Raw genomic sequence first — 22751 nt, forward strand, 5'->3', positions numbered from 1 at the left:
AATAAATGCAAAGGCACTTACTGCACTGACATTATCCATTTCATCATCTGTCTGTATTCCCCCACTGGACTGTAAGCTTGGCGAGCACAAAGACCATGTCTGTTACTCCTGGCTGTATCCACACTGCCTGGCACATAGTGAATACTAGAGAAATAGTTGTTGAGTGAATAAATGAAATACCTCCTGTGGGGAAACTACTGATAAAACCCAAGAGGTAATCCCTTCCTTCCCACATCCCCATTTTCCTTTTTCATTCAGTCTCAGAGGAGAGGAGGTGCTTTTTCTTTTCTACTTGTGGGTTTAACAGCATCCTTTTGGCCCAGCCAGCTGAGAACTGAGTCGAGCTAGCTGGCAGCCGGTAACTGCCGAGGGACAAGAATAGAGAGCAGGCCAGGGAGACCAGGCCCTGAGTGGTCTGGAGCTTTGGTTCCTGAAGGTAAAGCCCAACTGAAGTTGGCAGGATTCCTTTTCCCTATAGGCCTTGGCTAAGTAACACAGCACTGGACCTTCTGTTCTGAAATGAAAGTGCGGGCCAACAGAGGAAAGCCATCTCAGCTTTGTACCAGGGACTGATGGCCCCTCACTGTAACCTGGGCAGAGGGCTCCTCAGTGGTACCCATTGCTGTCTTTCTAGCCTGTCCTTGGGGCCAAGGGAGAAGAAGTGCACACCAGCCCCTGACAGGCAGAGCCGGGAGGCTTGCCCTGTGCCACTGGCTGAGAACACTGGGTGGCTGTTGTTGAACCCAGCATCTGACAGTCCCAAAGGCCACACAACTAGGCCCTGCTGTGGACTCAAGGCCTTGGGGAGGTGAAGCACTGCAAACAGCAGGGATACCACTGTGGTCTGTGTGGCTCCCACATGGACAAGTGAGGCCCTATGGTAGAGACAGCCTGAGCCCCCATCACTCTGCAGGCCCAAGGGGGCTCCCAGGAATCAGGAAGGACCAAAAGCCACGTCCAGTTTTTTGGAAACCTCTTTCCAGGCTGCAACACCTCCATGAGAAATGGATTTGCCTTTGGAATAGCAGCAGGGTTGCAACATACAATGTGCTCAGTGGAACTGCCAGGACACAGAAGCCTGTGCCGCTTACTTGGTGCCATTGTCCCCACAGCAAGGAGAGTATTTAAGGACAGCATTGGCTAGGGTGGGATGACAGAAACACTTTGTCAGGCCGGGTGGGACTGGCAGAGTCACTCCCAGGGTCTTGTGAAAGTGGATCCCTTTAAACAACCGTCATTTCCACACCTGGTCCTCAGCTGGGTTCCAGGCTTTTCTTTCTGGCTTTCCTTTTCCATGTCTCCCTCTTGGTGCTGTTCAGTAAGAGGTATCACTGGATGTGATGACAGAGAGGAAGACCACAGGCGACACTGACAAGGTTAACGCTGGCCTTGGCATCCTTTGACCATCAGAGGTTTGATAGTGCGGATGGCAGCTCAGCCCCTCGGCTCCTTCTATTCTAAGTCACTTCCTATGCTTCTCTACGTACAACCTCCTTCATGTGCCTTAAGGCCACTGATCCTTTCCTACATCTGTGTTTGGTGGATTGCCTTCTAATTCGTTTGGTCAGGGGCTTCCCCAGTGGTCCAGTGGCTAAGACTCCAAGCTCCCAATGAAACGGAGCCTGGGTTTGATCCCTGGTCAGGGGACTAGATCCCACATGCCATAACTAAGAGTTCACATGCCACAACTTAAAAAAAAAAAGATCCTGCATGCCACACAAAGATGGAATATCCCGCATGCTGCAACTAAAACCTGGCACAGCCAAATAAAATAATAATAATTCCTGTGAGCAATGCGATGAGATGTAAACACAGGCTTGTCACCACATTCGTGATGAAGAGATCATGAAGTGAGAGGGTGGGTGTGAGTGTACACAGCCCACAGGCTGCTGGTTCATCCCCTGGAAGTGTGTTTCTACTCCTCGCTCTACATCACAGGTAACCATACTGCAAACCAAGATAGCCTTAAAGAGAAGAGACAAGCGGCAAGGCAAGCGGATGGATTCGTCAGCATGGAGGAAGGCGACTCCTAGGCAGTCAGTCTCAACTTCCGCCCACGATGTTTGGGTGCTGGGACAAGCCAAGCCTCAGGTGTAGTACATGGAATGTCTGTTCTTTGGGTCTCCTCCCTCTCCTCCTACTGTGGTTCAGGACAGCAGTATCTGGACTGGGCTGATTTGTCCTAAGGCCCCTATGTGTCGCATCACCAGCACAGCTCTGGGTGATACACTGAGTTGCCTCACTGGGAAGCCTTCTGTTGGGGGGCAGCCCTTGACTCTATCTGATCCTAGTGATCATTCCCTCCTATCTCTGAGCCTCTTGCTGGGCTTGCATAGCCCTTCCTACCCCCGCCTTCCATGGCCTCTTACTCCAGGCAGCTCTGTCAGTGCCCACTCTGATGAATAAAAGAAAGGTTTTAGCTTCATTTTCAACTGCGCCAGGACATCTGTGCATCTCTCCTAGATCACTGTACCTCTAAAGCTTTGCCTTAGATCCCATGTGATTCTCCAATTGGTTCTATGGATTGCTCGTTTGCTATTTTTATGTTATGCTTGTTGACCAACTCAGACACAATGTATTGTTACCGGCATCCTTTGTGGGACAGGCCCATATGAAGGCCAGCTGTCTTTTCCACTGGCTTGGGCCAGGGGAGACGCAATGGTGTATCAGGGACTCCTGGTAAACCAGGAGCTGGAAGAAAGGGGTGAGCCTTCCTCCATGTCTGCAGGGTCCAAAGGGCCTCTGAGACACTGAAAACTCAGGCTGAGCCCTACCTGCCTTGATCATTGGAGGTGGTAGAGGCTGGCTGGCGGGCCTGGAGAAGACCATCTTCTTGGAATCCAGCAGGAGGCGGCAGTACCCCGCAATCAGGCAGGCAAAGTTGGTGGCTTCGGGCCACTCCATCAACAGCACCAGAGGCTGGGGGAGAGACAGGAGAAAAACGTGAGGAGGCAGGAGGGAGGGGAACAGGTACATGTCCAGGAGAACAACAGCAAAGACAAGATGACTTGTATAGTTATGAGAACATCCTTTCTGAACCCCACATTAAGGCACCTAGGCTGACAGATAATTTCTTCTGATTTGAGAATTTATTTATAGTCAACTCTTCCCCATGTATCAAAACTAAATCAACCTTTAATTACACATTTAATGAACCACTTTTACTGAAACAGACTAAAATTATATAACATCACATGACTGCTGTGTGGCTGTTTGGGTTTATTGAGGCTCAGCAGATGGGCAAGCCTGCTGAGAGAACAAGGCTAAACCTGGGAGTCTAGGCTAGGTCGGGGAAGATCCTTGACAGGAAGTTCCTCAAATGCATGGACTATCTCTTACTCAACTCTATAACCTGCTATGATACCCAGAACAGCTCCCCGGACATGGACACTCTGAGCAATCCAGTCCTCCCTGTGTCTTCTGGGCCACAAAGTCTTTCTGGTCTGTAGTCCTGCTCAGACCTGCATGCTGTTCCCCCCATTTCCCTCTGTTTCCCAAAGTGCCCTCACAGTGTTAATCAGTGCCACTTAAAAGAGTTTCTTGGTCAAATATGTATGTGAAACAATGAGTTAAACAAAGCTATGCACACAATTATACTTATGGGAATTCTCAGATCCTTTAATATATTAATGTGCGCTGTGAAACTTCAAGAGGAGGGCTTTAATACTGCAACTTTTTCCAATAATTTGATCAAAAAAATCTATTTTTATAGAACATCTCATAGTAGCAGGGCTGCTTTTTTTTGGGGGGGGGGTTGTTTTATTTAACCCACACTGGAAAATACTAGCATACTCTGTTGACTTCTGTTCCTGACCCTAAATCAATCAAATTAATCTTGGGGTTAGCTAGCTGACTACTTCAAAGACCTGGCAATGATATACCAAAACCCCCCCCAAAAACCCCAACCCAAAAAAACACCTACACCTTTTCCAGAAACCTTCCCAATATCTGTATTCTTCAAGTGTGGCTTGAAAATAAATTTGGGTCAGACTGAAGCCAGCCATGAGAGTATTTTCCCTGCCATAGGGAAGTGGCCTCCAGGTAAAGACCACTGAAGACTAGCTGAAGAGGAAGCCATGGGGTCATGCGTCATCTTGTCTTTTGAGTGTTTCTGGACCAAGCATTAAGAGCAAAAGGAATTAAGAGGAGGGAATGAGCCTCCTCTGACTAGTGAAGAAGCTACTACAACAGTCCAGGTGAGGGGTGATTAGGACCCTACTAGGGGCTTTCTTGATAGCTCAGACAGTAAAGAATCTGCCTGCAATTCAGGAGACCTGGGTTCGATCCCTGGGTCAGGAAGATCCCTTGCAGAAAGGAGTAGCTACCCATTCTAGTATTGTTGCCTGGAGAAACCCCACGGACAGAGGAGCCTGGTCGGCTACAGTCCATGGGGTCACAGAGTCGGACACGAATGAGCGACTAACACTTCTACTTTCAGGGCAGTAGCAGTAAAAAGGCACATCACAAACACTTGATGGAACTTGGTCACCAACTTGACGAGCCCTGTTTGGCTGGACCATCACCTTGGGAACAATTCTGAATCCAAACCAGCTCAGCTTTTAGCTAAAGTTGTACCAGTCAGTTTTTTTGCTATCTCTCAGGATCCTGAAACATAGCTTGCATTGAATATTTTCAGTTCATATAGACCAGGGATTGGCAAACTTTTTCTGCAAAGGGCGAGATAGTAAACATTTTAGGCCTGGTAGGCCACACAGGCTGTGTTACAGCTCTGCTATTGTAATGTGAAAAAAGCCATAGATAATCTGTAGGCTAAACAAATGGGTGTGGTGGTCTTCTCCAAAAACTATTTCTAGAAACAGGTGCTGCTGGGTCAGGTTTGCTTCATAGTTTGCCACCTAATCTATGAGTAAAGCTACTTTCCAACTAAATACAATAGTCTGTATTCACATTCACACCTCTCAGCTTGTTTCATTTGTCAACAGTGATCTCATAGTCCTTTGGAAATTCTTCTCTGGACTTCTGTTTCCGAGAGATGACACTGTGCTCTAGTTCTATAAGCTCTGACCACATTTGTCTCTCTCTCTCTCTCTCTCTCTCTCTCTCTCTAGGTCTCTTCTTGTGTGACCTCCCTGGAACCTGATGTCTCAGGCTCAGTCCTCAGACATCAACTTTCATTTTTGAGCTAGGGATCCCAAAGTCACTATTTCTAGTCCATTCCCCTCTTGAACTCTTTTCCTATCTCAGAGCTTGTACCATGCTGGGTCTATATCACACAGTTTTGTGCTGGATTGAATCCTATCCTAAGTTGTTTAATAGTTATTGTTCATCTAATTATACTGCACGCCACAGTAAGGCATTTTGGATTCTGCCCCACAGACAGTGAGTTAGTGATGCTCCTGTGGAACTCATTCAACACTATCAGGAAAAAAACAAAAAGGAACCATCTTTACCCAGAAGAGCAATGACTCTATTCTCCAGTGACAAAGGGACCAGGGATGAGACACTACCTTTGAATCATTGTTTGGAAGGGGTAGAGGAGACGTTTGTACCTCCAGTTAACACATGCTTCTCAATCACCACAGAATGGTCAACTTTGTGTACAACAAAGTAGAGACAGAGGGGAATGGGATGGGGTGGTGAGGCAGGGGGAGAATAAGATCCCCTTCCTTTCTGCCTCACCCCCTGCCACCAACAGCAGAAGGATACATAGAGTGGGTGTAGATAGCTGCTACTGCCATTACTAAGGCCTCTTGCCATTACTACAAGCTAGGCTGGCCTCTGGAGCATTCACAGACATCATGGCCATTGCTTCATTCTGGACCCTCATAATCTTCCTCTAAGACCAAATCTTCTCAAGGTACCTGTAAATGGGTCACAAGTGTGCTGAGATCCTGAGCCCCTCAGCCTCTGGCTAAAACTGCCTCATCTGTTTATTCCAGTGGGCCATACAAATTTTGATATTTTCATGATTAGGAAAAGGTGAGGATACACTAACCTGAGGACCTTTGATAGCCTCCTGATTGGCCTGCCTTTTTTTTTTTTTTCCCGGCCATGCTGCACAGCATATGGGATCTCAGTTCCTGACCAGAGAGCAAACCCATGCCCCTGTAGTGGAAGCACAGAGTCCTAACTACTAGACCACCAGGGAAGTCCCAGCCTCTTTGCTTCTAGTCTCTACTCACTTCACCTCCATCTTGCGGCCTGAGCACCTGTCTAAAACACAACGCTCACTTAAAATCTTTAATATCTCATCACCTAAAATCTACTGCCTTCCAACATCACACAAAGCCTCTCGTGACCCAACCTACAGCTCCAAGCACATCTTCCACTAACTCTGACTCCTCTCATCACTGTCCTTCACCATATGCTACAGCAACGTCACATCATTTACAAGGTGCTAGACAGGCCTTGTGTCTTTGCCCTCTCATACCTTAACCTATGCTGTTCCCTCTGGCTGAAATGCTCCCATGCCCTGTCCACCTAGCAAGCCACTACACACTGGCTAAAAGGCTCAAGGACCACATGACCCCCTGAGAGATGCAGCTGTTCATCCTCGAGTGGGGCCAACATAGGTCCTGCCCTCATGGAGCTTATAATCCATCAGGAAATAAGATATAAATGAAGGGAACTTCCCCAGTGACTAGGACTCAGCACTTTCACTGTGGTGGTCTCAGTTCAATACCTGGTTGGGGAACTAAGATCCCACAAGCCTCTCAGTGCAGCCAAAAAAATAAATGAAGTAATCATACAAAGGAATATGATTACAAGGTGTGATAAGCACTACGAAGGGAAAGTGTGTGTGCATGCTAAGTTACTTCAGTCGTGTCTGACTCTTTCCGATCCCATGGACTGTAGCCTGCCAGGCTCCTCTATGCATGGGATTCCCCAGGCAAGAATACTGGAGTGGGTTGCCATTCCCTTCCCCAGGGGATCTTCCTGAGCCAGGGATTGAACCCTTGTCTCTATGTATCCTGCCTTGGCAGGTGGTTCTTTACAACTAGTGCCACCCAATATGAAGGGAAAGTAGAGAGACCGATCAGAACATAGAATGTACTGGACTGGTGGGTGGGTGGGTGTGAATGTGTGCATGGCTGACTACTTTGGGTTCAGAAGCTGGAGAGAGGTTCTTTGCGGAAATGGCATTGACTGACAGAATGAGAGACCACTGGACCAAAGCACAGGCTGACTGACTGATGGACAGACTGATGACAGACTAGCTGGCTGCAAGCAGTCTGACTCACTGATGCCCTGGCTGATGAGCTGGCTGCAGGGCAGGCAGAATGCCTAACAGCCTGACATCTTGACTGGTTAGCTGGCTAGCTGGCCAATGGATAGATCAGAGGCTGAGTGCCTAACTGGCTGATTGACTGAACTGTCTGCCTTCAATGTCCCCTCTTCTCTCCTCCCCCACTATGGCCCAATGTCAGTAATAAAACAGTATGAAACAAAATCTTATGCCCAGAGAGGGCCAAACGTAGCCTGAGTTGGCTCAGCAAAGCACATCAGCAGCCTCTCATCTGCATTCCCATACAACCCAATTGGCTCCAGAAGGGGCCAAATGTAGCTCGTGAAAGGAACAGAGGCAGTTTTTGCCATCAGGGGTAAAAAAAAAAAAATCTAATCAGAGGCAGGCAAGCAGAGAGATTGGATAGGTTTTCTTAGAAACCTTCAAAAACAACATTTTATTTTAAATAGGATTTTAATGATCATGACGCCTAATGTAATGCTTGTCCCGACAGAAACCACTAGAGCAATAAGGCTCAAACATGACAACAGGAGACACACTGGGCCACAAGAGATCCTTTGGGACTTTAGTGTGATGATTTCTTTCCCCCCCTTATGGGTTTCCGTGGTAATAGGGTATGGTAATGGCCCAGAGCCATCTCAGTCCCAGACTGCTGTCTCCTGGAGAAAGATATTTGCAGACTACCTCATGTTTACCTCACTCAGAGCAAGTAAACTGAGTGAAAACTGTAACTAAATAGGCCCAGTGAAAAAGTGAAAGTGACAATCGCGTCCAGCTCTTTGCAACCCCATGGATGTAGCCTACCAGGCTCCTCTGTCCATGGGATTCTCCAGGTAAGAATACTGGAGTGGGCTACCATTCCCTTCTCCAGGGAATCTTCCTGACCCAGGGATTGAACCCAGGTCTCTGACATTGCAGGTAGATTCTTCACTGTGTGAGCCACTGGGGAAGCCCTTAAATAGGCGCAAGCCATCTTCAAATGGAAAAGAAGAGGAGAATGGAGTTGGAGGCATGGCCAGCCCTGAGAAGGTACAGCAGGGATTCATCTGACATGCTCTAGCACCACCTTCCTGGGGTGCTCTGGGAGTTTGAAGGCACCCAGCACTTGGGGATGCCAGCTAGGGAGGGGACTGGCCTTGGGGGAGCCTCAGCTCACACTAACATCCCTGAAAACAGGAAAAAAATGGGAATTTAGAGGCCTGGAGGAGTAAGGAACAAGATGGTTGTCCTTGAGTCCCAGGGGACTGGTGCCTTTGCATTCTTGCCTCCACAGCACCAGGAAAGGCTAATTGTAATAGTCAGCCAATTCGGGGGCAAGGCAGAATAGCACTTTAAGGCAGTGGTTCTCAGGCCAGATGCACATTAGAATCACCTGGGAAGCTTCAAAAACTTATCTATTCCTGACCTCATCCCCAGAAATTCTGGTTTTTAAATGGTTTGAAGAGAAGGGCCTGGGTAGCCAGTGGTTTTTAAATCTCCATATGTGAATCAAATGTGCAGTCAGAGCTGACTGCCTTAAGTGAACAGTCTCAGTTATTAAGGCCCTTCCAGAATATTCCCAAACCAGAATAGCACATCTAGGGGGAAATGGCCAATTCTGGTTTGTAACTTCATGTTCCTTGTTCAGGAAGTTCAAAGAGTCTTTCCTCAGTGTACCTCATGCAGTGGTATGCTGGTAAACATTTAACAACCAGTTCTCCAAAGTTCTGATTTGTAGCGTTTGCTAACTTCCCTGGCATACATACTCCCACCATGGCTGCTTTCCAGTTATCAATATGACCTCACTGAATGCAGAGTTGGGAGAGATACATATGCCCAATCAGCTCTTATGTGCCTGTGTGAGCTGGGTCCAGCACGACACTGGCCCTACAGAGAGACTCCTACTGAGCCCAGGAAGTCACCCTCCAGTGCAGAGCTTCCCAAACTGTCTTCCCAAATCCTCCTCCTTGTGCACATATATGGAAGAGGCACTGCTTGGTAACCACAGATCCTGCTAATATAAAGTGCCTCCTGGAAGCTTCCTTAATCCCCCAGCCAGAATTAATTTCACACTCCTCTGTATTCTAACATGGTCTTCCCATGTTAAGAACATGGAAGCCAATGCAGGAGACTCAAGAGACACAGTTTCAGTCTCTGCATCGAGGAGGAAATGGTAACCCACCCCAGTGTTCTTGCCTGGGAAATCCCATGGACAGAGTAGCCTGGTGGGCTACAGTCCATGGGGTCACAAAAAGTTGGACGTGACTGAGCATACATGCACGTACTCTAACATGATCTTGCTACCTCTTCTAAGGTACCTTCTTTGGTATGCATATAAAGGTGTACTTCTTTCTCTCCTACAAGACAGTAAGCTTCTTGAGGGCTAGGAGCCATGTTTTTGTTTTTGTTTGTTTTCATCTTTGTATCTCCCATTGGGTTTAGTGTCCTTCCAAGCAACAGTAAATTCATAGTAAATGACTGCCTAATGAAGCCTGGATCATTTTGTCCCCACCCTTCCTCTTTTCCTCCTACCAGTATATCACCAATTGTGCCAGTTTACCCAAGAAAGGGACACTTCCCTGTCCATTTCATAGGGCACTGACTTGTAAAAGGAGATGCTCATGTCAGACATCTCTGAACACAGATGCGTCAGATTTTATGCTAACAGAAGTTGGGTTGCAGATGAAACATTTATCAAAGAAATGACACTTTAATGGAGTGAATGAGAGCTTCCTATTTGAAGGAATCTTAGTTTCCTGTTGCTTCTGTAACAAATTAAACTTAGTGATTTAAACAGTACATGTGTATTCTCTTACAGTTCTGGATATCAGAAGTTTGACACAAGTCTCATGGGCTAAAATCAAGGGTAGGCAGGCCTGCGTCCCTTCTGGAGGCTTTAGAGGAGAACGGGTTTCCTTGCCTTTTCTGGCTTCTAGAGGCTGTCCACATTCCTTGGTTCATGGTCCCTTCTTCCATCTTCAAGGCCAGCAAGGTTGGGCTGATTCCTTCTCACATCACACCACTCTGACCTTCTCTTCTGTCTCCCTCTTCCACTTACAAGGACCCTTATGTTGACACTGGGCCCACCTGGATAATCCAGGCTCATCTATTTATTTTAAAGTCAGCTGACTAGCAATCTTAATTCCATCTACAACCACAATTCCCCTTCCCATATAACATAGTGTATTCACAGGATCTTGGGCTCAGGGCATGGGAATTTTAGGGGAGGTGCATGATTCTGCTTACCACACATGATAAACCTTTTGACAAAATAGAAACATTTTAATATAAATTAGAATTCTCCCGTGGTTTCTCATATGCATTTTATCAGTGCCTTTAAGTAGAGCCAATCTGATCTATCTACCACTTGATGGTTGTATCATCTACCTAGTGATTTGCTGCTTCTCACTCAGCAAAGCATAACCTTCTCATAGCCCCCTCCATGCACCAACAAGATGTCCTGTTTGCCCTGTGATGTAGTGTCTCACCACCTCACCCAGCCACAGTGTGGACCGTCTGTGAGCCGTCTGCACGGCACCGTGCTTCAGTGCATTCAGGATACAGGCAGCAGGCAGCAAGGGTTAGGTATAAGATCTCTGCATTGTGTGTGTAAGAGAGAAATGTGTATGGGGATATGCAAGCAAACTCGTAGTGATTCTATGTCTCACCCTCACTCTTGTCCATTATCACAGCTATTCCTCCAGTTCAGACCCTGCCCTGGTCACTTCACCCTTGTACTTGCACTACTTTCCCCTCTCTGCCTCCCTGGCTTCGCATTAGCCTTGCAAACATCCATCTGGTACACTGGTCCCAGTCAGATTTTGGCTTGTCATTCCTCTCTTCAAGGGCCTACAGTGGATTCCTAGTATTCTAACACACTGAATCTCAATTCCTCGGACTGGCCTTTGAAACTTTTCACCAGCTCGTTCTGCCCACCCCCAATCTCTCTCCAATCTCTTTTCTCATTATTCTCCTCTCCAGCCAAGCAACTATGCTTATCGACCCGCACATATGGCTTACTTATTTCCGTGCTTGCTCTCTGTCTGTGAACACATCCCACTTCTCCTTGCTAATCCATGCCTATCACTTCAAGATCCAGCTTCAAACACTCTCCTGTGGGAAGCAAGTTCTGATTAACCCCTTCCTCTTCTTTTGTTCCAGGTTCCACACCACTGCTGCTGCTGCTGCTGCTAAGTCACTTCAGTCGTGTCCGACTCTGTGCGACTCCATAGACAGCAGCCCACCAGGCTCCCCCGTCCCTGGGATTCTCCAGGCAAGAACACTGGAGTGGGTTGCCATTGCCTTCTCCAATGGTTCCACACCACACTTAACCACAAAATTGACTTCATATGAACTTTTCCTCAATGTTGTTTTGCATTGGCAAAAATAATAGGTTGCATTTGTTGAGTACTTACTCTGTGTCAGACAGTGTCCTAAGACATTTTACCTCATTTTCTCATTTAATTCTGAATGACGACCTTTGGAGACAGGCACTCCATTTTGCAGTTGAGGAAATCAGTGTTCAGAGAGGTTAAGACACTTTCTCAAGGCCACACAGCTAGGAAGTGGCACAGCTGAGATTTGAACCTGGTCCATCTGATTCCAGAGGTCCATACATGTTATGATGTGGTATGATTAAGGCAGGTCATGTGCCTTTGTGAGTCTCCCCAATAAGAGTGTGACCCCTCCTGGGTGGCATTCATGCCCACAACTGTGGCCAGGTCACTCCTAGAAATGAGAGGAGGGTTCCTCACTCAGGCAACATCCAGCAACTCTGTGGGGGCTGGTTCCTCCCAGAACCACGGATGCAGAGGTCAGTGGTTCTCAAACTTGACTGTACTACAGAATCACCAGGGAACTGAAAAAGAAAGAAATCCTGATGCTCAGGCTGCAGCCTGACCAATTAAATCACAAACTCTGGGAACAGGGTTCAGTCATCTGTATTAAAAAAAAAAAAAACTCTAAAGGAAATTCTGTTGTGTAGCCAATGTTGAGAATCACTCTCCAAACAGGAGACTCAGCTGGAAACCCGTTTCTCAGTTTTAAACCCTTTTAATTTCTCAGGAAGTCATATCTTCCCTGTATGTCTTGTCTTTCCTCCCCTACTTCCCTGTCTGTTTGGCTTTTCACCCAACAACATCTGAGGAGGCCAGCAATCATTGGTTGAGGAAGTGGCCACAAGCCAATTAAATACTGGCTCCAGGAAGGTTCCTAAACCAATGGAAAGCCTGTGAATCACAGGTGGAAAAAATTAATATATTAAAGCTTCCTGGGTTTCACAAAGACAAAAATAAATAATTTGCTCTTTTAGAAACAGCAAACATTCCACCTCTTAATCTGCTAACAATATCTCCCCCTGGGAAATCCTTTAAGATTAAGAAAGGAAACTTGCACCTCCTCTAACAGCTTCTGCCAGCTGGCAGGCAGGCCTGCCCCCCATCCACACTGGTCACTGGGTGTTCAAACAGGAGAGCCATAGAGGGGGCGGCTGATCACGGCTGCCAGATTCTGTGACAGCTGCTTGCCAGTCTGAAGGAGCTGATATATGGGAAAGGTTATAAGATCCTAGAAGAACTTGACTCTGGAAGGTGAAATGGGGACGAGGCTCTGCCTGCTCCCTGTTCCCCCAGGACCCCTTGGTTCTGTCCACATACTCAGACACTCCCCTCCTCGATGAATCCAAGTGTGTGCACCTATGGCACCCAAATGGTGTGCACACATCCCTTCGGCCTCGGGGGAATCCGGGGGCGGGGCTGGGGAGGCCAGAGTCCCAGGGGCTGGTCCATTTACCCCAATGCCCCACATGAATATCAAGTCCTATGTGTGCTATGACACGAGAAGGATTGGGAAGAGATGGCCTAGGGGTAATTCCAAGTTCCCCAATCTCTGTGCCCATTGCTAAAAACCTCTCATGGGTAGATCAGACACTTTCTAGCCTTCCCTAGCATGGGCTGACCTTAATAGGGGGTCAAGGGCCTCCCTGGTGGCTCAGTGGTAAAGAACCTGCCTGCCAATGCAGGAGACTCCGGTTGAATCTCTGGTCTTGGAAGATCCCACAACTGAGCCTGTACTCTTGAGTCCAGAAGCTGCAACTAATGTGCCCTAGAGCCCATGTTCCACAATGAGAGGCAACGAGAAGCCCGTGCACCGAAACGAAGAGTAGCCCCCACTCATCGCAACTAGAGAAAAGCCCATGCAGAAAAGCCTGTGCAGCAATGAAGATCCAGTACAGCTGATAAATAAATAAATCAAAATTTTTTTTTAAATTGCAAAGGTGGTTAAAAAAAAATGAGGTCAAGATAGCATGTCCCAGAGGGTTGAAAAGAGGAAGAAAGATAAGCCCCCAAAGGCCCAGGATCTGAACCACTTCAGAATCACTGAACCTCACCTCATGGGCTAAAACTATTTGTCAAGTTTACTTCTTCCTCTCTTCCCCAGGCCTGTTCCTGGGAAGGAACCCCTCGAAGCTGGACTTACCTTGGCATCCATGATGCTGGTCTCCACCCGGGCCACGCCCTGGTTCTCCCGGAACAGCTGGATCTTGCTGATCTTGCTGAACTCGGACAGCACAGTGGTGAGGTTGGTTTTGAGGTCAATAACATGGCTGATGCCGTGACGGGGTCCCACCAGGAGGGTGGTGGCTGACTGCTTCTCATCCTGGGGCCCCAGCGTGGTGCACAGCATTCACAGAAAGCAGGGCAGAGGAAGTGGGGAAGAGGAGGTGGAAGGCGGAAAGACAAAACAGGCATTGGACTGGTTCTGTTGGGAGATCTGGAAATATCTGGAGCTCAGGGTCAGGGCAAGAAGACAACCTCGAAGGGAAAATGGTCTGGGATGCCCCTGTTCCCAGGACAGGGCCCTGGATCATTGGTCTAAATGGACACCTTAGCCTCAGTACCAGGGAGAGTGAAGTGGGCAGCAACAGGGCTAGTTCTAGCAAAATCATCAAATAGGTGAGGTCTGTTTTGGTGCCTTTGAAGTACCCTTGTCCTACTAAACCCCAGAGATTTTTCCATTGGTTGCCTTGGGCCACTCAAGTCTCCCTTGGTGCTCTGTCTGAACAGGTGGCATCCTGTGTTTGGTCTTTACCCTCCCCCACCAACAGCTTGCACTTCTCACCTCATGCTAAAAGCTAAACTGACAAAGTAGCCTGGAGGGGGATCTCCCTCCCTAAGAAGCAATTTGCTCTCTTGAATAGGCACTATGGGCTTCCCCAGTTGACTCAACAGTAAAGAATCCCCTGCAATGCAGGAGATATGGGTTCGATCCATGGGTCAGGAAGATCCCCTGGAGAAGGGAATGGCTACCCACTCCAGTATTCTTGCCTGGGAAATCCCATGGACAAAGGAGACTGGTGGGCTACAGTCTATTGGGTCGCAAAGAGTCGGACACAACTAAGTGCACACACACGTAATAGGGACCACAGTAGTCTTACCCCAGAGGAATGATCTATAAGAATTTCAGCAGTGGACTTCCCAGGATCCTCAAATCTCAGTACGTAAATGGTCACCTCTGTGCCTGATGGACTAGATTCCCTTAAGTGGTCCTGACAGGCTCCTTGGTGCCATCAAGCCTGAGTCCTCTGCCAGCCCATTCCCTGGCATTAGCATCACCCCAAGGAACCTCTTCCATCTGTTCTAGACACTTTGATAAGTGGCTTTCCATCAGTGTGCCCCACGAGCATGACAGCGTGTTCCCCAGAGCATGACTAACACCTGGATCCAGTAAGCAAATGATTTGAATTTCCTTTCACAGAAGCACACTAGGGTAAACTAGCCTGGGGCACAGTCTTAGGGGGACCACTTATGCCCTACCTCAGAGGAGCATTGCTATACTGAAGGCCCTGGGTGGGGGCTGGTGCAAGGGGCATCCAGGCTGGGGGACTGAGGGAATATGGGTAAGAACAATGAAATAGGGCAGGGGTTGGCAAATTCTGGCCCACAGGCCAAATCCAGTCCTCTGCCAGTTTTTGTCCAACCCACAAACTGAGAATGGTTTTGTACATTCTTAAATGGGTGGAAACAATTCCAAAGAACCATATTTTGTGACACATAAAAATCACATGAAATTCACATTTCAGCATCCGTAAACAAAGAGATATTGGAACAGAGCCAGGCCCATTTGTTTATGCACTGTTGATGGCCACTCTTGTGCCACAATGGCAGGGCTGAGTGGTTGTGACAGGGACCCTTGTGGCCTGCCTGCCAAGCCTATGCAATTCACTTATCTGGCCCTTTACAAAAAAAGTTTGCTGACCCCTGAAATTGAGAATAGGAGGCACAAAAGAGCCTGGAGGGATGCTGAAAACAAATATTGTCTCCTACTTTACATTTTATTTTTGGGCGGCACCACATGGCCTGTGGGATCTTAGTTCCCCAACCAGGGATCGAACCCAGGGCCTTGGCAGCAACAGCACCATGTTCTAACCACTGGACTGCCAGGGAATTCCCGAAAGTTTTTACATTTTACTTTATTTATTTATTAATTTTTGCCTCCTACTTTAACCATTTTACCAGAGGTGGGACAAGACCACCACAGGACCCAATAGGGAGAAGGAGGAAGGGGAGGGAAGTCTTTTAGAAATATTCACTGATAGGGAATGCCACCCAAAAGATCTAATGGAGTCCCTTCTGTCCCCCCACCCAAGGACAAGTGCCCCTAAAGAGCTCCCACCCCCTCACTGGCCTCACTTACCAGGCCCACAGTGTTGAACAAAACGCCCGTGAACGTTGGAAGTTCATTCAGAATTCGAAGATACTGGAGTTTGGCCTGAATTGCAGAGCCCTGTGAAAACAACCCACCCAGAAGTGTGAGAAACTTGAGGTGCAGAGGAAAAGCAAACCCATGTTTTTAGGAAGGAGGGTCAACAGCTTTGGATAGGCAGTAGTCAGACCAGCCAGCAAGCCCCACTGTGGGACCTTTGGGAAAGAATCACAGGAAGGTTCCAGTTTGGACAGCTCTTGCCAGACTTTAGCATCCCACCCCCCTTCCTAAACCCTCCTGCTACCTCCAGGTCCTCATTCCTGAAGAATTCAGCTTACTCATTTTTTTCCTGGGTTAATCTCAATGCATTTCCCCAACTTCAACACCCCATAACATCTATACCTCTCTCCTGAGATCCCTGATGACCACTAGGTGCTGGCCATCCCCAACTCGATACCTTTATCCTGAGAACTCCTAAGTCCCCACCCTGCTCTTCCTCTGGCAGAAAAATTTCCAACAGTGGTCCAGGCATTCCCTGGGCATTCAGGCCAGAAACCTGCAAGTCACACTGGACTCTTCCCTCAGCCTCTCATGTCACCAAATCATCTTGATTCTACCTCTTAACTCCCTCTCCACCCTACCATCCCTCTTCTCTAGCTCCATGGTCATTGCCTCAAGGTCTGCCATTTGCATCTGTCAGCCATGTTACCTTCAGTACCAACACTCATTTCCCTTCACATCTTCAGTGAGAGGGAGCAGCCTAAAACTTAAATCACATCAGCTGCCCAATTAAACCCTTTGATGGCTCTGTGCTGCTTACAGGATGAAGGATAATCCCTTTCCACAGCACATGAGGCCCTCCATGAACAGGTTCCTGCCAACCTCTCTGGCCTCTTCTCTTGCCTGCACCCTACCCAGGAAGGTTTCTTGAACCCTCTCTACTGGTTTATGTCAGATTTCTCTGCCTGGGGATGTTCCTCCCTGCAACTCGTCTAGACAAACTCCTATCTGTCCTTTAAGACCCATCTCTGGCATTAGATGGCATCACCAACTCAATGCACATGAGTTTGAGCCAACTCTAGGAGATAGTGAAGGACAGGGAGGCCTGGCATGCTGCAGTCCATGGGGTCTCAGAGTCGGACACGACTGAGACTGAACAACTGGCATCAAATGCACCAGTTCCTGGCTTTTTCAATCTCCTTCAGGCTGGGCTGGCTGTTCCTCCTCTAAGCTTCCAGGGAACCTGCATGAGTTGGATTGCACTGTGTTGTGACTGCCTCTGGTTTTCCCACCAGCCTATGCTTGACTCAGGGCAGAGACTCTGCTTTCTTCATCTTTATGTCTCCAGCCCAAGTGCTGGGCGGGGGTGTGGTGGGGGTAGGGGGGAGGTGGCGCTCAAAAATAATGTTTGCTGAGGAGATGGTTAGGAGCCCTGAAACTCTCCACTGGGAAGAAAACAATCTGATTAAATATGCACAGCAAGGTAGGAATGGCTTAACTCTCCGGGGAAATTTGCATCTTAAAAGAGAAGCTAGTTGGGAATGCAGGGAATCTGGAATGGGTGTGATATAAGAGGGCACCTGTGTCTTGTGTCTCCATCTGCATGTGGATTCTGGGGCCTCTCACCACCGCCTCTTAGGAGGCAAGTGGACTGAGCCTTACAAGTCAGAGAAGGGCCTGCAGGGCTGGGGAGGCAGGGAGTGGGAGTCCCTCAGAGGGCACCCCAGAAAGGGAAGGAAAGTACAGCAGTGACCTGAGCCCTCAACGTGACCTGGAGTGACCAGCAGTGATCTGGAGTTCTGTTATCCAGGTCAGACCTTGTCCCATGGGGTTGGGCTTTTATCTCCCTGTACCAGGACTGACGAACTAGAAAGCTAATGGAGGACAGAGGAGTCGTTTCCATGGGAAATGTGTCTATTCAGGGTTTGGGGCTTGTCCACACAACAGGTGCTTCATCAGCAATGACTAAATCGGTGAAACAACCCAAGAATTTTTTCTGCCTGCATCTTGGTCCCTTTGCTTTGAGGATCCTGAGCTGTCCCAGTAACTTGCCACTGAGCTGTCTCTGGGGGAGGCTCAGGCTTGGGGAAAAATCTCCACAATCATCCTCCATATCTGGTCAAGCTGGATGTGTATCCAGGTCAAAAACAGTGGGGAGAGTCCCCAGAAGACCAGACTTGCTGGGAAACCAAGCAGGAGTCCCCCAATGCCACTAGTGCCCCAGCAGGGGGCCCCGGGGCTGACTCTGGATACCTTGGTGCCACTGGAAGGATGTGTTTGGTGTGCCTTCAGCTGCTGAGAGAGAGATTTCCGGAGGGTCTTCTCTTTGATGCCCTGTAGGAGGGAGGGGGGAAGAAAGGGTTCCAGGCCCCACTCCTTCCTAAAAGCAGAAGAAAAGTAGGAAATTAGAAGGACAAAGTGAGACAGGAAAGGAAGATGGCAAGACAGAAATGGAGTGAAATTGGAGACAGAGGTGGAGGAATGGAGACTAGGGGAGGCAGGAGGCAGGCAAGTAGGAGCTGGAGCTCAAGGGCATCTTGGTCTAGGGGGTTTGAGGAAGTCCAGTTCTCACTCCCATCCCAGGCCCATGGTCCTCAAAAGCATAGCACAGCTCAACCACTGTACCTTCTCCCTGTGTGGCTATGTGCCCCCCTCCTGAAGGGCCCTGGCACAACTCACTCCACATTCTTGAGCGAGATCTTCTGACTAGGTCGAGTAGCTGAGACAGTGATATAGATGTGTAGGGCAGCAAGGCCCAAAAGCATCTCCGGCTTGGGGTCCATTCCAAAGCGTTCTCGGATGACATCATTCCGACTCTGTGAGAGAGGGCAGTCCAAACCCATCAGTTAGAGATCTTTCAGCCACTGCACCACGGACTCCCTTACATCCCAGAAGAGAATCCTGGTGTCAGTAAGAATCCCAGATGAAAGGGAAGAGGAAGGTTCTGCCCTTGGGGAAGAGATACTATTTGCTTCATTCAGCGGATAGTTGACTGCCCCCTTCTCAGTGCCAGGTACACACAATGGCAAGGCACAAACAGGTAGAATGTCTAGGGCACTACAGAAGTGAGACATGGCAATACTTCCCTTCTTTCCTCCTGTTCCAAGAGACCTTTCTGCCTTTTCTCTGGGGCCTATACTCACCACTGTTCACCCCCAGCCATCTGAGGCTCCTCTACCAGCTCAGATAAAAACAAAATAAGAGAGACACTGGGAGGGATTCTCTATAGGGCTCTGGCCCAGAAGCCCACAGTGAGAGACGGATGGCAGGCATGGGGCAGATATTCTTTTCCTTGGTGTCTGAAGATCAAAAGCAATAATGAGTCAGTCTTCCCTCAGTTCAGTTCAGTCGCACAGTTGTGTCCAACTCTTTGCAACCCCATGAATCACAGCACGCCAGGCCTCCCTGTCCATCACCAACTCCTGGAGTTCACCCAAACTCATGTCCATCGAGTCGGTGACGCCATCCAGCCATCTCATCCTCTGTCGTCCCCTTCTCCTCCTGCCCCCAATCCTTCCCAACATCAGAATCTTTTCCAATGAGTCAACTCTTTGCATGAGGTGGCCAAAGTATTGGAGTTTCAGCTTTAGCATCAGTCCTTCCAATGAACACCCAGGACTGATCTCCTTTAGAATGGACTGGTTGGATCTCCTTGCAGTTCAAGGGACTCTCAAGAGTCTTCTCCAACACCACAGTTCAAAAGCATCAATTCTTCAGTGCTCAGCTTTCTTCACAGTCCAACTCTTACATCCATACATGACCACTGGAAAAACCATAGCCTTGACTAGATGGACCTTTGTTGGCAAAGTAATGTCTCTGCTTTTTAATATGCTATCTAGGTTGGTCATAACTTTCCTTCCAAGGAGTAAGCGTCTTTTAATTTCATGGCTGCAATCACCATCTACAGTGATTTTGGAGCCCCCCAAAATAAAGTCTGACACTGTTTCCACTGTTTCCCCATCTATTTCCCATGAAGTGATGGGACCAGATGCCATGATCTTCCCTATGCTATCCTAAAAAGGATCTCCTGGAATTAATGGCCAAAGGTAAGAAAACCCTCAGACCCTGAAGGTCAGAATCCCAGCTATCAAGGATCAGCCTAGGTTAGACCAGTTGCCCATTGTGTTCAGGTGGAACCAGAATAAGCTGAGAGACTAGAGAGCCACAGTGGTATCACTACAGCAGAGGAGAGAGTGTAAAAGGAATGCTTTATCAATGATCATCTATGTAGAAAATCCAACAGAATCAACAAAAAAATCTACTAGAACTAATGAGTTAACAAGGTTGCAGGATATAATCAATATTTCAGTATCAACATAATCAATATACAAAACCAACCATATTTCTACATGTTTGCAACCATCAGAACCTAAAATTGAAAATCAAAACCATTTCTAATAGCATCAAAAACATGAAATTATTAAGGACAATCTGTCAAAATATGTGAAAGACCTATACACTGAAAAGTACAAAAAACTGTTGAGAAAAATTACAGAAGACCTTAAGAAATATAGAAATATACTGTCTTCATGGGTTGGAAGATTCAAACCAATGTATAGATTCAACACAATCTCGATCAGAAGCACAGCAGGTTTGGGATAGAAACTAACCATCTAATTCTAAAATTCACACACAAATGCAAAGGTCCTAGAATGGCCAAAACAGTTTTGAAAAAGAACAAATTTGGAGGACAAACACTACCTGATTTTAAGACTTGTTAAAAAGCTTCAGTAATCAATAAAAATAATAATAATCAATAAAAAGCCTCAGTAATCAAAAAAGTGTGATGGTGGCATAAAGATTGACAAGCAGATCAACAGAATAGAAGAGAGACTTCAGAAATGACCCACACATATACAGACAACTGATTTTTCACATAAGCACAAAGGCAACTAATGGGAAGAAAGGATGCTCTTTTTAATAAATGGTCTGGAACAATTGGATATCCATATGGAAAAAAGAAAGAAATCTGATCAATACTTTGTACCACATACTAAAGTTAACTCAAAATGGATCACAGATCTAAATGCAGAGCCTAAAATGATAATGCTTTTAGAAAAAAACAATAGCAAAATCTTTGTGAACTTGGGCTCAGCAAAGATTTCTTAAATATGACACCATAAGCACAATCCATAAAACAAACAAATTGACAAATTGGACTTCATCAAAATTCAAACTTCTGCTCTGTGAAAGACACTGTTTAGAGACTGGGATGACATAATTGCAAATAACACATCCAATAAACAACTTGTATCTAGAATACACAAATAACTCTCAAAACTCCCTAATAAGTAAACAAACAACCCCAACTTAAAAAGTGGGCAAAAGATTTGAATAGATACTTCACCAAAAATGATGCATGATGACAAAGAGGCACATGAAAAGGTGTTCAACATCATTAGTCATTAGGGAAATGCAAATGAAAACCAGAATGAGATACTTCTATACCCTATTAGAATGATGGAAATTTAAAAATACTGCCAAGTGCTGATGAGGGTGTAGAGAAACTGGGACTTTAGCACATGGCTGGTGTGAATGTAAAATGGCCCAGCCACCTTGGAAAACAGTATTGGAATTTCTTCAAGAAATTAAGGAAAGATAGATCTACCATATGATCAGGTCATTCCATTCTTAGGTATTTACCCAAGAGAAAAGAAAGCATATATCATACAAAGACTTGTATATGAATGTTCATAGAACCTTTATTTGTAGTAGCCAAAACCAGACAACCCAAATATCCAACAGCAGGTGGACTGGTAAACAAATTTTTGTATATCCATACCATAGAACAGTACTCAACAATAAAAAGGAATGAATTACTGATACACATAACAACATGAGTGAGCCTCAAAATCATGCTGAGTGAAAGAAGCAAGATCAAAGTAAGTGTTTATACTGTATGATTTTGTTCCTATAAAACTCTAGAAAATGCAAACTAATCTACAGTGACAGAAAGCATGTCAGTGGCTGCCTGGGGATAGGGGTATGAATTACAAAGGAGACTGAGGAGACTTTTGGGGGTGTTGGATGTGTTTAATATCTTGATTGTGGTGATGGCTTCATGGATATAAACATATGTCAAAACTTATCAAATTGTCATTTTAAATATGTGCAGTTTGCTATGTGTCAATTAGACCTCACTAAAGCTATCTTCAGTATAAAAGGAATATAGCCGAACACATCATCATAAAGGGGAAAGGCAAGGTGGACAAGGTCTTGTCACCAAATTCCAAAATAGCTGAACCAAACATCCATCTCTGCACCCAGCAAACATTCACTCATCCTTCAAGGCTAAAAGCATGCATCTATCCCTTCCACTGTGAAGCCTTCACTATGCCTCACCCAGGGAAGAGTTGGCAAATTGCTTCCTGAGCACCCCTACTGACATTGTAGCCTGCCATCCTCATAGTGCCTGTCACACTGTCTTGTATTTATTTGTGCACATATCTGTCTGAGCTCTAGCAATCTGTGACAGTTCTTTGATCACTGTGATTGCCAGCACCTAGCACAGGGCCTGGCCCAGAGTAAGTGCTTGGCAAATGTTTCTGGATGAACTGATTTGGGAACTGTCTCCTTACTGGAGCTTAGAACTGAGGACTGGGACCTCCTGGTACCCAAATGCACTTGTTAAACCAGGGTATCCTGTGAAGATGCCAGAGTTACCAGGGTTGTTTCCTCGTGAATGTTGATGGGATCTGTCTAGACAAACAGACAAACAGACTGGCGCCCCAGACAGCCCAAGTTGCCAGGCCAACTAACTTGACCATGCCCTACCATGGTAGCCAAAAAGGAAAGAGCTACCTGAAGGTTGGAAAAATTTACATAGCAACTTCATTGTGACAGCAGAGCAGCCTGCCTGCTT

General features: G+C 46.9%; 1 protein-coding gene across 2 annotated transcripts in view; it reads right to left on the reverse strand.

Annotated features, from left to right (window-relative positions):
• The window catches only part of FRMPD3 (FERM and PDZ domain containing 3), a 68355-nt gene that overhangs the window by 16796 nt on the left and 28808 nt on the right, over nucleotides 1-22751 (reverse strand). For both annotated transcript variants that reach the window (XM_006050722.4, XM_006050718.4), the window contains exons 8-12: nucleotides 18569-18705; nucleotides 18143-18269; nucleotides 15881-15970; nucleotides 13664-13843; nucleotides 2775-2919 (exon numbers count right to left, since the gene is read on the reverse strand). In XM_006050722.4, coding sequence (XP_006050784.3) covers nucleotides 2775-2919; nucleotides 13664-13843; nucleotides 15881-15970; nucleotides 18143-18269; nucleotides 18569-18705 — 679 coding nt within the window. The remainder of the gene's footprint in view (nucleotides 1-2774; nucleotides 2920-13663; nucleotides 13844-15880; nucleotides 15971-18142; nucleotides 18270-18568; nucleotides 18706-22751) is intronic.

Source organism: Bubalus bubalis, chromosome X (assembly GCF_019923935.1).
Source record: "Bubalus bubalis isolate 160015118507 breed Murrah chromosome X, NDDB_SH_1, whole genome shotgun sequence".
NCBI lineage: Eukaryota > Metazoa > Chordata > Mammalia > Artiodactyla > Bovidae > Bubalus > Bubalus bubalis.